Source organism: Pelmatolapia mariae, linkage group LG9 (genome assembly GCF_036321145.2).
Source record: "Pelmatolapia mariae isolate MD_Pm_ZW linkage group LG9, Pm_UMD_F_2, whole genome shotgun sequence".
NCBI lineage: Eukaryota > Metazoa > Chordata > Actinopteri > Cichliformes > Cichlidae > Pelmatolapia > Pelmatolapia mariae.
The window spans coordinates 859332-872709 of NC_086235.1; the positions used below are offsets into that span (position 1 = coordinate 859332).

The window sequence follows — 13378 nt, forward strand, 5'->3', positions numbered from 1 at the left end:
CGGTGGGTGTGGATATTTTTTTCGGAAAAAAACGGCGGAATCAGAGCGGCCGAAGAGTAAACTTTTAAAGGTAAGTACTGAATAATATGTCACTTATTTATGTGTGAATGTTTAATAATGAAGAACATTAAAACATTCCTGTTGGCCACATGTCGGTAAAGTTATGTGACATTAGTGATGTTTGTACTAACTTGGTTTTAAAGCCTTTCAAATATACGCCGTTCAATAGTCGACCTTAATCCTACAGAGAATGTGATGATTTTATGGATAATTAAAGTCAGTCATATATCCACAAACACAAGCTGAAAGTCAGTGATGCTGCTCGGTTTGCAGTCCTGAATATCACGGCACAAGCAGGATTCACTGCACTGTTAATGTTAGCTATGTTATATTGCTGCCTCTGTTCGGTGGTGTCGAGCCAAACGGACTTTAACGTGTGTTTGAACGAGCTGACGGTTCACTCGTTAAGCTGAAAGAAAGATGCTTTAATCACAGGAGTCACACATGTGTCCACTGGACCATCTGGGAACTCTTCTTGTTTAGCACTCGTAATAACACAAACACTAAATCCTCCTTCTCTTGTGCTGTTTTGTAGCAGTGTATACACCTGAGACTGTCACCTGTCTGTCTGTCCTGCACTCTCTCTCTGTTTCTTTCTCTCTGATTGTGGAATAAAAGTATGAACATGTATTTATAAGTTACACTTGTGTTTGAATCCTGCAGCTTATCACACATTTGATTTCCATGTGTGACGACAGCAAGTGTCCAGAGTGAGGACAGACTGAGGGACCCACTGCTGCACATCATCTGTGAGGCTTTGCACCCCTGATGATCCACCAGGACAAACTCAGCAGTGTGTGAGGAAGAGGAGGAGGAAGAGCCAGCAGCAGCTGACAGATGGAGAGAATAGACAGACTGTTCCCTGTTTGTGAAGGACTGCTAGGAAAGTTTAAAATAACTAATTGTCTGTCCTGAATCAGTCTTATTAGGTAATGTTCAAATAATGTTATCATCCCAGTGTTTTCAGTGTGGGAGAAAGTACTCAGGGCCTTCAAGCTGGCTGTAGTTAAACCTTTACTTAAAAAGCATCTCTAGACCCAGCAGTCTTAGCTAATTATAGGCCAATCTCCAACCTTCCATTCATATCAAACATCCATGAAAGAGTAGTTGTCAAACAGCTAACAGATCATCTGCAGAGGAATGGCTTATTTGAAGAGTTTCAGTGAGGTTTCAGAGCTCATCACAGCACAGAAACAGCTTTAGTGAAGGTTACAAATGATCTTCTTATGGCCTCTGACAGTGGACTCATCTCTGTGCTTGTCCTGCTAGACCTCAGTGCAGCGTTCCATACTGTCGACCATAATATCCTATTAGAGCGATTAGAGCACGCTGTAGGTATTACAGGTGTAATACATTACACATATTAAACAAATATGCTCTCTTCCACAGCATGTCTTTATCCTGTCTTCCTTCTCTCACCCCAACCAATCACAACAGATGGCCCCGCCCCTCCCTGAGCCTGGTTCTGTCGGAGGTTTCTTCCTGTTAAAAGGTAGTTTTTCCTTCCCACTGTCGCCAAAGTGCTTGCTCATAGGGGGTCATATGATTGTTGGGTTTTCTCTGTATGTATTATTGTAGGTCTACTGTACAATATAAAGCACCTTGAGGCGACTGTTGTTGTGATTTGGCGCTGTATAAATAAAACTGAATTGAACTGAATAAAACTAAAAAAAACATTTTGTTTTACTGTGGCTGCAAAAAACTTTCCATCTATACTAAATGACCTTTTACTGTTTCTTTAACGGGTGTAGTACAGGTGTAGTGTAAGTGTAGCGTAGACTCCATCAGCAGGAAGGGCTGGAACACGTATGATAATCTCCACCCTCCTTTACTTCTTCCAACTGTTCGAGTGTCCACGGGGCCGGTTCTGGCCCCCGGACCTTATGTGCTCTTCTTCCTGCTCCACCTTATGGTAAAGAAATCCAGCAGTCTGTTTAAAATACTGTCACATTTTTATTGTTTCATTTACAAAAAGTTTCATTTTCTACAGTTTATTGGAGTGTGAGCCTCAGAGTCGCCGCACTGAGGCTCAGATACATTCATACAGCGACGACACACACACACACGTCATTTCCTGTCTGTCTCCAGGCAGACGGAGCAGGTGGAGGTTCTCTTTATAAAGCACCACAGTAAAACCAGGAACCTCCATCAGTCGCCTCTACTGAATGAAGGACCGGAACCAGGAAGAGGCTTTTATTTTGTTAGGTGTCACTTCCTCCTTCCTGTTCATATATGTATGTACACGTGTATTTATACATGTTAAACTGCTCCTCCTACAGTCACGCCGATGAAGATCAGTCGCTTCTCTTCCTGTTTAGAGACTCACAGCTCGCTCCACCCAGGAGTGGAGCAGATGGCGTTGGTGGAGCTGGCCGCCTCTGTCGGCCTGTGCCACAGGAAGTGAACGGTGCTCATGACTTTCTGTGAGTGTAGGACTCCAGCTGCAGCTCCAGATGTTGTAACATCTGGAGCCGTGCATTCTGGGTCGGCTGTTTTACTTCAGCTGAAAATTAAAAGAAATTTAAAGTGGCAGCAGAGCCGTTAGCCAATCAGATCACAGCTGACACGGCGAGGCGGTTTGCTGTGCAGGTCAGCAGCCTGATAACGCACAGCTAGCTTTGCTAATCCTAACTGCCATGTAAAGCAGGGCTAGCTTACCCTGAGCACTGGTCACTGTTGCCATGACGATCACCCCCCCCCCCCCCAAAAAACAATAAATAAATAAATAAATAAAAATCAGATGTTGAAGCAACGCGTCCGTCGATTGGCAGCAAAGTCGACAGAGGGGGCGGGTCCCAAGACCAGTGACAGTACTTGGCTCGTTCACGGCGTGGGGGCTCGGCGTCTGATCGATTCGTTAGCAGCTCTGCTCTTTTCCCGCCTTCGTCACGTTTAAACGAAGACTCGCTGTGATCACAGCTCTGCTCGCCGTCACAGTCAGCACAGCGAGCGTTCAGTCCTACACTCACAGGGCTGTCCTGCGGATAAACACCCAGAATTCCTTTCTGCTCGTCACCATTTAAAAACGTCTGTCTTCGATGGCAGAGACAGAGGACTGTGAGCGAACTCGTGTCTCTGACCTCGACCGTTTCTTTGGCACAGGCCAAAATACCAAAAAGCAGGCGGCCATCTTCACACACCTGCTCAGGACAAGCTGGAGGAAGGAGTCATGTGACTCTCTCTCTTTAGCATCGAGCTCCAAGGACTCGGAGACCAGAACCTTCCCTCACAGCTCTGAGGGAGCTGTGAGTGTGTGAGATGTTAGCCAGGGCAGTGCTAGCAGCACAAGCTAACTCTGATGAAATAACCTGGCCAGGTGTTTCCGTGTGCAGTCATGTACTGTGGAGCTGCCTAAACGAGTCACATCAGCTGACCGAGGCCCTGAACAGCCGGTGATGTCAGCAGACGACAGGAAGTTCAGGGTTTTGGGGCATTTTTGGAAGCGGTGATGCGCCGTCCTGCCTCACAGGAACTTGCATCAGTTCTCACGGAGGCAGCAGCTGCTGGGGAACAGCTGGAGATCCAAACTACCCGGCCCGACTGTGACTGCAGCACACGGGTCGAACGAGCGTCCTAAATTATTTACAGAGATGAATTCTCAGGACGGCAAAATAAAAGAATGAAAGCACCGTGCAGCAGCTGAGTCGCTAACCATGCTGAGCACAAACAGGTCGCTGTGACCGTGGGCGCAGCACTGCGTTTCCACCTGTCAGACTTTAATGAGGTAACCAGTTCCTGAAACACCTGGAAACAGAGACTGAGGCGGCGTTAGCCCTGATGGAGGTCAGACTGCAGGTGGAGCGCTGCCTGAAGAGTCACTGAATCGGTCACAATGGTAAATAGTAATTGGCCTGCATTTGTATAGCGCTTTACTTAGTCCCTAAGGACCCCAAAGTGCTTTACACTACATTCAGTCATCCACACACTGGTGATGGCAAGCTACATTGTAGCCACAGCTGCCCTGGGGCGCACTGACAGAGGCGAGGCTGCCGGACACTGGCGCCACCACCAGTAGGCAAACATGGGGTTAGTATCTAGCCTGGGATCGAACCACCGACCTTCTGGTTAGTGGCTGACCTGCTCTGCCACCTGAGCTACAGCCACAATAACAGATCCCGAGGAGGTGTTAAACCATGTGACCTGTTACAGCACGGAGAGAACAGGGAGGCGGGAGGAGTCAGGAAGGAAACAGAAAGGAGGTAGTAGAGGAAAGGAAAGAAGGAAACCTGAAGAGAGAGGAGGAAGGATGAGAGGAAGTCCAGGTGTGGGCCGTTTAGTGTGAAACAGCAGCGAGCTGTGAGTCGGCACGGCCCGGCAGCTCCGCGGGTTTAATGGAAACAACAAAAACACAAAGTAAACAATAAAAAAATCACAAACATCAAAATGTAAAAATCCAGCTCGTAGAAAAGTCTGTGAGGTATTTCTGCTGTGTTGAGGTGGTCTGTGCTTCAGGAGCTCTACTGTCGTCTCTACTGTCGTCTCCACTGTCGTCTCTACTGTCACTCTCATTGATCAGTGCTGATCATTAACCCCCCCCCCCCCCCCCCCCCACACACACACACACACACACACTCTGTACAAACACAGATTTGCATGTGGTCAATGTAACTAAAGTAAAACTAACAATAAAAAGAATCTACAGAAATATATTCATCATCATCATCAGGGTCAGCAGCAGCATCGTAGACATTCATGTTACATGTCTGGCATCACAGAAGGGAAGAACAGGGGCGTTAGAAGGACACAGGTGACCTTTGACCTCTTCAGCAGCTTGTTAGGATCAGTCTGTGGATCTGGACACCTGGATGTGAGTCAGTGGGGCCTGAGACGTTCATAAACAGAAATCAGCTGTTTGACCTCACAGTTTGAATGAAATCTCAAAGTCACACAGTGTGCATGTCCAGGGCTTTTATTGTGAAAGGCAGGGACAGGAAGAAGCCCTCCTTCCACACGTGTAGAATAAATCATGCAGCACTCACATGTCGGATGCTCAGTTTGAACGGTTTAACCTGAAGGTGGCGCTGCTGGAGGTCAAAGGTCACCGGTCTCTCAGGTAACACAGGCAGGAAATAGGTGTAAACTCAAACCTGTCACATCATGTGACTGTTTACACACACACACACACACACACACACTCACGTACACACAGACCTGAATGCATGCACCATTCACCTGTAGTCATGATTACCTGAGAAATTATTTCCAAACCAACCAAAATGCTGTGGTTGAGCACAGTCAGCCAATCACACCTCTGCAATGCGAGGCCAACCAATCACAGTCTCTCAGCCTTCACCCCCAGGCGAGAAGACTGGGTCACGAAACACGGGAGAACGGAAACCGCCACACTGGAAACAAGCAGGCCCATTTCGCCTTTTTCCGTCTGACATCACTTCCTGTTTCCGTCCGTTTTGGATGCAACCCGTTGGATTTAAAGATGCGAACAGCGACGTGTTGTCGCACGAGACCGATAAAAACTAAAGTCCAGGTAAAGTAGAAAAGCGGTCGCTGTGGGTGTGTGTTTGCTGTGTAACAGTCTCGGGCTCCTCTGTGGGTTTTGCAGCATTGTAGTCGCCTGCTGACAGGTGGTTGCTAGGTGACGCTGTTGTCAGGTAGGTAGATATGATCCAGATGTGAGTAGAAGACAGCAGAGGCAGGAATGAGCGAGGAAAACGGTAAAAAATGAGCGAATAAAAACGGTCGCTGAGGTACCTGGAGATCGAAGCATTCACTGAGTCGGACCCTGAATGCGTTTTCTCATTAAACACACGCCTGGTTAAAAAGACACGAATGAGTCCCACTGAGAGGAAAACTTAGGAACAACGAGGTGTGCTGGTACTCCGTCCCGAAGGACAAGAGGGAATCACAAAGAGTCCAAAAGAAGTCCAGAGAATAAAATAGCAGCTGCTCTCACGCACGAAATTCCACTGAGGAGCGATGGCGTGATGTGTGCACCTCGTTTTTTTCGCCTCATATACTGGACTCTTTGGGCGGCAGGCCCACGTTAGTTACCATGGGAACAGGTGCAACAGAGGAACCCAGCAGGGTGTTGTTTTCGGAGGTAGGTGGGGCAATGGTGGCGGTGAGGCGGCGGATCTGGGCGATTCTCTCCTCCACGCAGCCGGCCGACAGGCGAGCCTCGGCGTCGTGATCCCAGCACTCCTCGACCGACTCACAGATCTGGGCTAGACCCTGCAGAGAGCAGCACATGGGGGGAGGCGAGGTTAGCAAAGGAAGCACTGTGATCGAGAAAAGAAGAAGGTGACGCAGTGGACTGCAACACAATGAGGCCTTCGTCAAACACAGAGCGCTGTTATTGTAAATGATGACATCATCAGCATAAACGTGCACGCACGTTACACAACAGCCCTGCTGTGGATCCCTACAGCTCTGTCACATAACTGTGGCGTCTTTACCTGAAAACACCTGCAGACACCTGCCCTGAAGTGACGCTCTGAGTCCTGCAGGTCCACATGATTTATAGAAGGTGTCCCTCAGGGATCCATGTTAGGCCCACTCATGTTTACATGAAAACTTCACAGCTCAGCACAGGACACTTTTATACTGATGATACCATTCTTTATATTTACATATACACTAACACATCTCTGCTTAAATACAACTTCTAAGACAAGCAAGTCTTTTTTACCTCCACAGGGAAAGTTTCCCTCTAATACTGCTCAGTCTTACAGTACAAAACACCTGAAAATAAAGGGCCTGATGATAGAAGGTGTCCCTCAGGGATCCAGATCTGGCCCCCTGATGTTTCATGGACTGAGGTTCAGACTCACGCTGTGTTTGAGCCACGGCTCTCTGATGGTTGGTCTCATCTTCTTGTGGACCACGACTTCCTGCAGGTCCTCCAGTGATGGATGCTGACCAACCTCCTCCTCGAACGGCAGCATGTACTCATCCACCGGACCTGAACACACCACATATTAAAGATGGGCGGAACCAACATCCGCTCCTGAGACGTCAGGTAAACCCTCGCTGTGCTGTTAAGGTGTGGTTCGAATGTGTGTGTGTGTGTGTGTTACCGTCTGCAGCCTTGCAGCGGGACACCAGCTCCCACAGCACCAGGCCCATGGCGTACATGTCGATCCGGAGGAAGGCGTCTCTCTGGAAGTTGATGGCTCCTTCTAAGACCTCGGGGGCCATGTAGCGCCTGGTGCCCACCTGCACACACAGACACGCACACGAGTGAGCGTGAGCGACGCGGCGACGCTCGTCTCCTCGGCCGCCTGCGGTCAGACCACCTTACCTGTCCGTGGGTCTCTCCCGGCGGTTTCCCTGGCTCGAAGCAAACGGCGAGGCCGAAGTCTCCGATCACCGCCGTGAGGTCTGAGCGCAGCATGATGTTCTTACTCTTCAAATCCCTGAGAGAGTGAGACACGATCAAACGTGGCTGCCCTTACCTGTCTGACCCTGCCCACAGTCCTGCTCCTCATCGATCTACTGTGTTATTCAACTACAGCTCCCATGATGCTTTTAGCTGCTGCCTACAGCACTCTGATTTCTGTGGTGTCAACATGTACTACTATATGCATGTAGTAATACATGTAGTAGCTTTCATCAGCCCCAGCACACACTGAGCTCTACTGCAGTACTTCCTGCTAACCTGCTGCTGCGTGCTGATACTGTGAGTCTCTGTATGTGTTCACTGTGGAGCTGAAAGCAGAGCAGCGTGTGAGCAGCGTGTGAGCAGCGTGAGAGCAGCGTGTGAGCAGCGTGTTAGCAACGTGTGAGCAGCGTGTTAGCAGCGTGTGAGCAGCGTGTTAGCAGCGTGTGAGCAGCGTGTGAGCAGCGTGTTAGCAGCGTGTGAGCAACGTGTGAGCAGCGTGTGAGCAGCGTGTTAGCAGCGTGTGAGCAGCGTGTTAGCAACGTGTGAGCAGCGTGTGAGCAGCGTGTGAGCAGCGTGTTAGCAGCGTGTGAGCAGCGTGTTAGCAGCGTGTGAGCAGCGTGTTAGCAGCGTGTGAGCAGCGTGTGAGCAGCGTGTTAGCAGCGTGTGAGCAGCGTGTGAGCAGCGTGTGAGCAGCGTGTGAGCAGCGTGTGAGCAGCTGCTGCGTGTCGAGCACGTGAACATAAGCGATCTCTGAGATCCTGAAGTAAAAACGAGCAGCGTGAACTGTGACGTCCTCTAACGCTGACTCACAGCTCCACCGTGTGGCAGCAGCTCGTCACTGCAGACTAGGGTTTCCTGTCTGATCTGTAGGCGTGGGGGTTTGTGGGCAGACCTGTGGGCGATGGCCGGTTTGGGACCCTCTCCCTTCTGTCGGGGGACGTCTTCATGGAGGTACGCCAGGCCGCGCGCCGTCGTCTCGGCTATGTGGCACAGCTCGGACCAGCTGATCACGTTTCCCTTCAGGAAGCCCGACAGCGAGCCCTGCATAGACAAACATCAGGAGATGGACCCCACACCCCCGGGAGTTTCTGACCCCCCCTCGGCCCCCCTTCCTCACCCTCTCGTGGAACTCTGTGATGAGCCACAGCTCGGCCTCGGGGTGGCTCCCTCGTTTCTCTGCGGCAATGAACCTCAGGATGTTCTCGTGCATCATGCCCGGCGTCATGAACACGTCCCTCTCGTTCTCCCAGGAGTCCTTATTCTGCAAGGAGGAGGAGGAGGTGAGGAAGGGTTGGGAGTCAGGACGGCAGCCCTGAAGCTTGGAGCAAACACCGGTACCTGGATGGGGAAGATCTTCACAGCCATGTGTTCGTTCATCATCTGAGCCTTCCAGACGCAGCCGAAGCGCCCCCTGGCTTTCACCTCCAGCAGCTGCAGAGACTTCAGCCCCAGCAGGGGGGAGGCAGGAGGTGGACCAGGATCCTGGAGGAGAGGAAAGGAGAGTGCATCAATGTGACACATTTATAGACAGGAACATGACAGAAGCCCCTCCCATGTCAGGATTAATGTGAATCCTCCCTTAGTTATGCTGCAATAGGTGTAGGCTGCTGGGGGATTCCCATGATGCACTGGGAGTTTCTTCTTCACTCACTATGTGTTAATAGACCTCTCTGCATTGAATCATATCTGTTATTAATCTCTGTCTCTCTTCCACAGCATGTCTTTATCCTGTCTTCCTTCTCTCACCCCAACCAATCACAGCAGATGGCCCCGCCCCTCCCTGAGCCTGGTTCTGCTGGAGGTTTCTTCCTGTTAAAAGGGAGTTTTTCCTTCCCACTGTCGCCAAAGTGCTTGCTCACAGGGGGTCATATGATTGTTGGGTTTTTCTCTGTATGTATTATTGTGCGATCTACTGTACAATATAAAGCACCTTGAGGCGACTGCTGTTGTGATTTGGCGCTGTATGAATAAAAACTGAACCACGGGTGAGAGTGTTGTCAATACACGGGCCACCTGTTCAGGTGTATCCCGCCTCTCGCCCTATCAGACCGACTGGCCGTGTTTTACAGTTGTATTCAGTATGAGGAACCACGATGTGGTGACAAACCCTTGTTTGGGATGTTTCCTGCTGCAGTACCTGCAGACCACCAGCAGATGGTGCCGTCTCAGCATCGCAGAGTCAAACTGATGTCATCAGCTCCGGTCTGCAGGTCAAAGTAACCGAGTACTTCTACTCGTTTCATCAAAAGGGAAGCGTGAGTGTGTGAGGCTCACCTCGGAGACGTCCACGTGTCCATACGGAGGTTTGCGGTGTTGGTATATCCAGACGGCGGTGAGCAGAGCAACAGACAGCATGGTGACGGGCAGCAGGCAGTAAATCATCATGTTTAACACACCCACGCTGGGGGGCGGGGCCTTGATCACTGACACACACACAGAAAGACTGCAATTACATTTAAAAGGACTTTATCAGCGCTGTGTTACCATGGTAACTTTGGAAACGTCCCTGACAGTCTGGTGCGAGGAAACCTGCCGACGGGTTTCAGTATACAAAGACTGTACATAAAAGATGGAGGAGGCGGCCACGACACCACCTGTTGAAGTCACGACCTCATGAAGCACAAACAATGATACGAGGAGAAGACACATGTGACACGTGCTAACGGACCAATCAGATGGCACTCACGTGGCATGGTGATGTCCGGCAGGTGGGTGAAGCGCTCGTTGCAGAAGTTTCCTTCACAGCAGCAGAAGAAGACCTGCGGGCTCTCCTCGGTGGCCACACACTCCTGCCTGAGAGAGAGAGACAGGAAATGACCTCACACACGGTAACACTCTGACACCAACACCCCGTACGTCGAGCATACCGCGCATGAGACTCGACGTCTGTAGGAACAACTCCGTCCAATCAGCAGCCTCGATTGGGTCTCTGACACGGCTGAGGGTGGACACTTATGACCCCGGTAGCAGAGCGGAGGCCTGAGGAATGCCTCACCTGAGGGTGGAGGACGCGTCAGGCCATGCTCCACCCACGACACCACCCACTGGCTGTGGTTTCAAGCCTTAATGTTAGCATTTAGGCTGACGCTGTATTAGTTTGGAGCCAAGACAACAGCTAATGCTAGCTAGCACGCACACACACACACACACACACACACAGATGACTGCTAATCACTAACAGCCAATCAAAATCCTCAGACTTCACTCATTAAACTTGAGCTCCACCTTCCTGTTCGCTCTGTAGCTACAGGAACCTGACAGCAGCCATGATGTCACTAAAAGGCTCCAGCAGCACAAACACGGTGCTGAGCTGCAGTTCAGGTGGAGCTAAGAGCTTAAACAGAGCTGCTGCAGGGCTCCGTGCTGATGCTCCACCTCACAGATTACCAGCTCATACTTGATGATGGAGGACCGAAGCACCAGCACACTTTACAGCTTTGCTTGACTGCTGAAGTCAATTGTGAGGTGAGGAGACGTGGAACAGGGCCACGGTCACACTTCACAGAGGAGCACCAACCATGTGTGCTCCCACTATCGGCCCCTACAACACCCGACCAGTCATCGCATTCCTGCATGCCCTGCATGACAGGCTGACCCGAGGACAGAGGGCTGCTCAGCCTGGCGTCCGACTCTTCATCAGTATCTGGGAACAGTGTTGGGAAGGTTACTTTTAAAATGTATTCCACTTGTCCTATTGCTGTGTGATTTAAGATAAGATAACCTTTACTAGTCCCACACGTGGGAAATTTGTTTTGTCACAGCAGGAAGTGACAGTGCAAAGTTATATAGCAAAAATTAGAATACAGTAAGAATAAAATACTGTACAGAATAGAATAAAATATACAATAGGATAAAAGTAGAATACAAATACTATATACAACTGAGTAAAAATACAACTTTGTCAGAGAGTATTGCACTTAGTCTTGTTGCACATGTGTGGATGTGTGTGTTTGATCAGTTAAAGTCTTTGTTGTGGAGTCTGACAGCAGTGGGGAGGAAAGACCTGCGAAATCTCTCTATCCCACACCGTGGGTGCCGCAGTCTCCCACTGAAGGAGCTGCTCAGTGCTGTCACAGTCTCATGCATGGGGTGGGAGATGTTGTCCAACAGGGATGACAGCTTAGCCACCATTCTCCTGTCACTCACAACCTCCACTGGGTCCAGAGGGCATCCTAGAACAGAGCTGGCCCTTCGGCTCAGCCTGTTCAGTCTCTTCCTGTCCCCAGCAGAGATGCTGCCACCCCAGCAGACCACACCATAAAAGATGGCTGAGGCCACCACAGAGTCATAGAAGGTCTTCAGGAGTGGGCCCTCCACTCCAAACGACCTGAGTCTCCGCAGCAGGTACAGCCTGCTCTGCCCTTTCCTGTAGAGGGCGTCTGAGTTATGAGTCCAGTCCAGTTTGTTGTTCAGATGAACACCAAGGTACCTGTAGCTTATTCATTACTATTACTGAAGGTTACTCTCCATACCAATACCAACTAGATGTTTAAATCTTAATATAAATGAGTAACAGTAGGTGGACATTAGGTAAGGCTGCACTTTTTGCAGCGATCTCGTATAGAAAACTATTCCGCGCGTATATAAAACAGGTCCGCGGCTCCGAACCGTAGTAAAGGGACCTCTGGCTAATACGTCGGGTTCGTGTCGGGCTCGTAGCTGAAAACTAGCTTTACTTTGTTGTCTGGGTCAACTTTGCTAGCGAGAGACAGAGAGAGGCGTTGAAAGGCTGCTCCAACGGAACTTACTGTTTCGGAGGAAAACACGAACACAGTGTACAGTCGAGTCTTAATAGCTTACTTACAACTGGGCTCAACAGGCACTCTTCTTGGCTGCAGTGGTTATTATTATATTTACATGCTTCCAGCTCCCGTTTCTGCTCCGTGACAGCTCGTACTTTTCCTTTTTCTCCCTCCCTCGCTCACAGACACATCACGGGTACGGCAGTCCATTCTCCCTGCAGCACGGACTACACTGCCCATCAGGCTACATGCTTTAGAGCTGTAACACTCTGCCTCCTGCCTTCATATTAAATCAGTTTTTAAAATATTTCTTCACGTCATTATGCGGCTGCAAGTAGGGGTGACATGGGCCGCGAGGCTGAGACACAGACATCAGAGCCTCTTAATGCATGTTTGGTTTGGGATTCACCAAAAATAGAGAGAGCATAGCCGAACATATGAAACAGGAAAATACCGCCGTGTAACCCATTTATTTCAACAAAGTAACTGTATTCTAAATACCACCTTTTTAAACGGTAACTGTAATGGAATACAGTTACTCATATTTTGTATTTTACATGTATTCCATTACTCCCAACACTGTCAATGATCCCATCCCTGTGAGCAGCTGCTCTGAATGGAACGCTGCCCAGAAACAGGAACGCATCACAGGACAGGAAACTGGACGTGGCCCCGACACAGAACAGACACAGACTGTCATAGATTTGTTTACATGTATTTACAGGACTTCAGTTTTCAGCCACCGTTTGAACAAACATCATGGAGTCTGTGTCACTGTAGGGTCTGCCTGACAACATAAAACATTCAGGTGACTGTGGCTGTGATCACAGCAGATCCTGGATCAGCTCAGTGCAAGAAGGTAAACGTGACAGCATGGATCACACTGTGGTTGGTGTCTGCTGTGTAATGATTGGCTGGAGGAGCTCAGACACCATTTATGTTGTTTGAAGGCAAGGTGTGTGTGTGTGTGTGTGTGTGTGTGTGTACCGGTCGTAGCAGTTGAAGTCGTCCAGCCAGCATCCCTTCTTCACCAGCTCGATGGAGCCCGAGTTGTTCCTCCAGGAGGCGTAGCAGTGCGAGCGTTTGTCCTGCTCGTCCTCGCAGCGCTCCACGCCGCTCTGGTTCGTCTTCTCGATCTCGTAGTTCACGTTGTAGTACACACACTCCCTGGTGTCGGCAGTCCCATTGCTCAGCCCTGCAGCACACACACACACACACACAGAGGAAATGCTTTTAT

The 13378-nt window shown here is 49.8% G+C and overlaps 1 protein-coding gene across 1 annotated transcript in view; it reads right to left on the bottom strand.

Moving 5' to 3' along the window:
* Window positions 1-2007: 2007 nt before the first annotated feature.
* LOC134634062 (activin receptor type-2B-like) overlaps window positions 2008-13378 on the bottom strand; it is a 35736-nt gene continuing 24365 nt past the window's right edge. Inside the window, exons 2-11 of the mRNA XM_063483104.1 lie at window positions 13129-13336; window positions 10086-10192; window positions 9674-9822; window positions 8738-8881; window positions 8517-8660; window positions 8292-8440; window positions 7319-7433; window positions 7095-7233; window positions 6849-6979; window positions 2008-6249 (exon numbers count right to left, since the gene is read on the bottom strand). Coding sequence (XP_063339174.1) covers window positions 6028-6249; window positions 6849-6979; window positions 7095-7233; window positions 7319-7433; window positions 8292-8440; window positions 8517-8660; window positions 8738-8881; window positions 9674-9822; window positions 10086-10192; window positions 13129-13336 — 1508 coding nt within the window. The 3' untranslated portion in view covers window positions 2008-6027. The remainder of the gene's footprint in view (window positions 6250-6848; window positions 6980-7094; window positions 7234-7318; window positions 7434-8291; window positions 8441-8516; window positions 8661-8737; window positions 8882-9673; window positions 9823-10085; window positions 10193-13128; window positions 13337-13378) is intronic.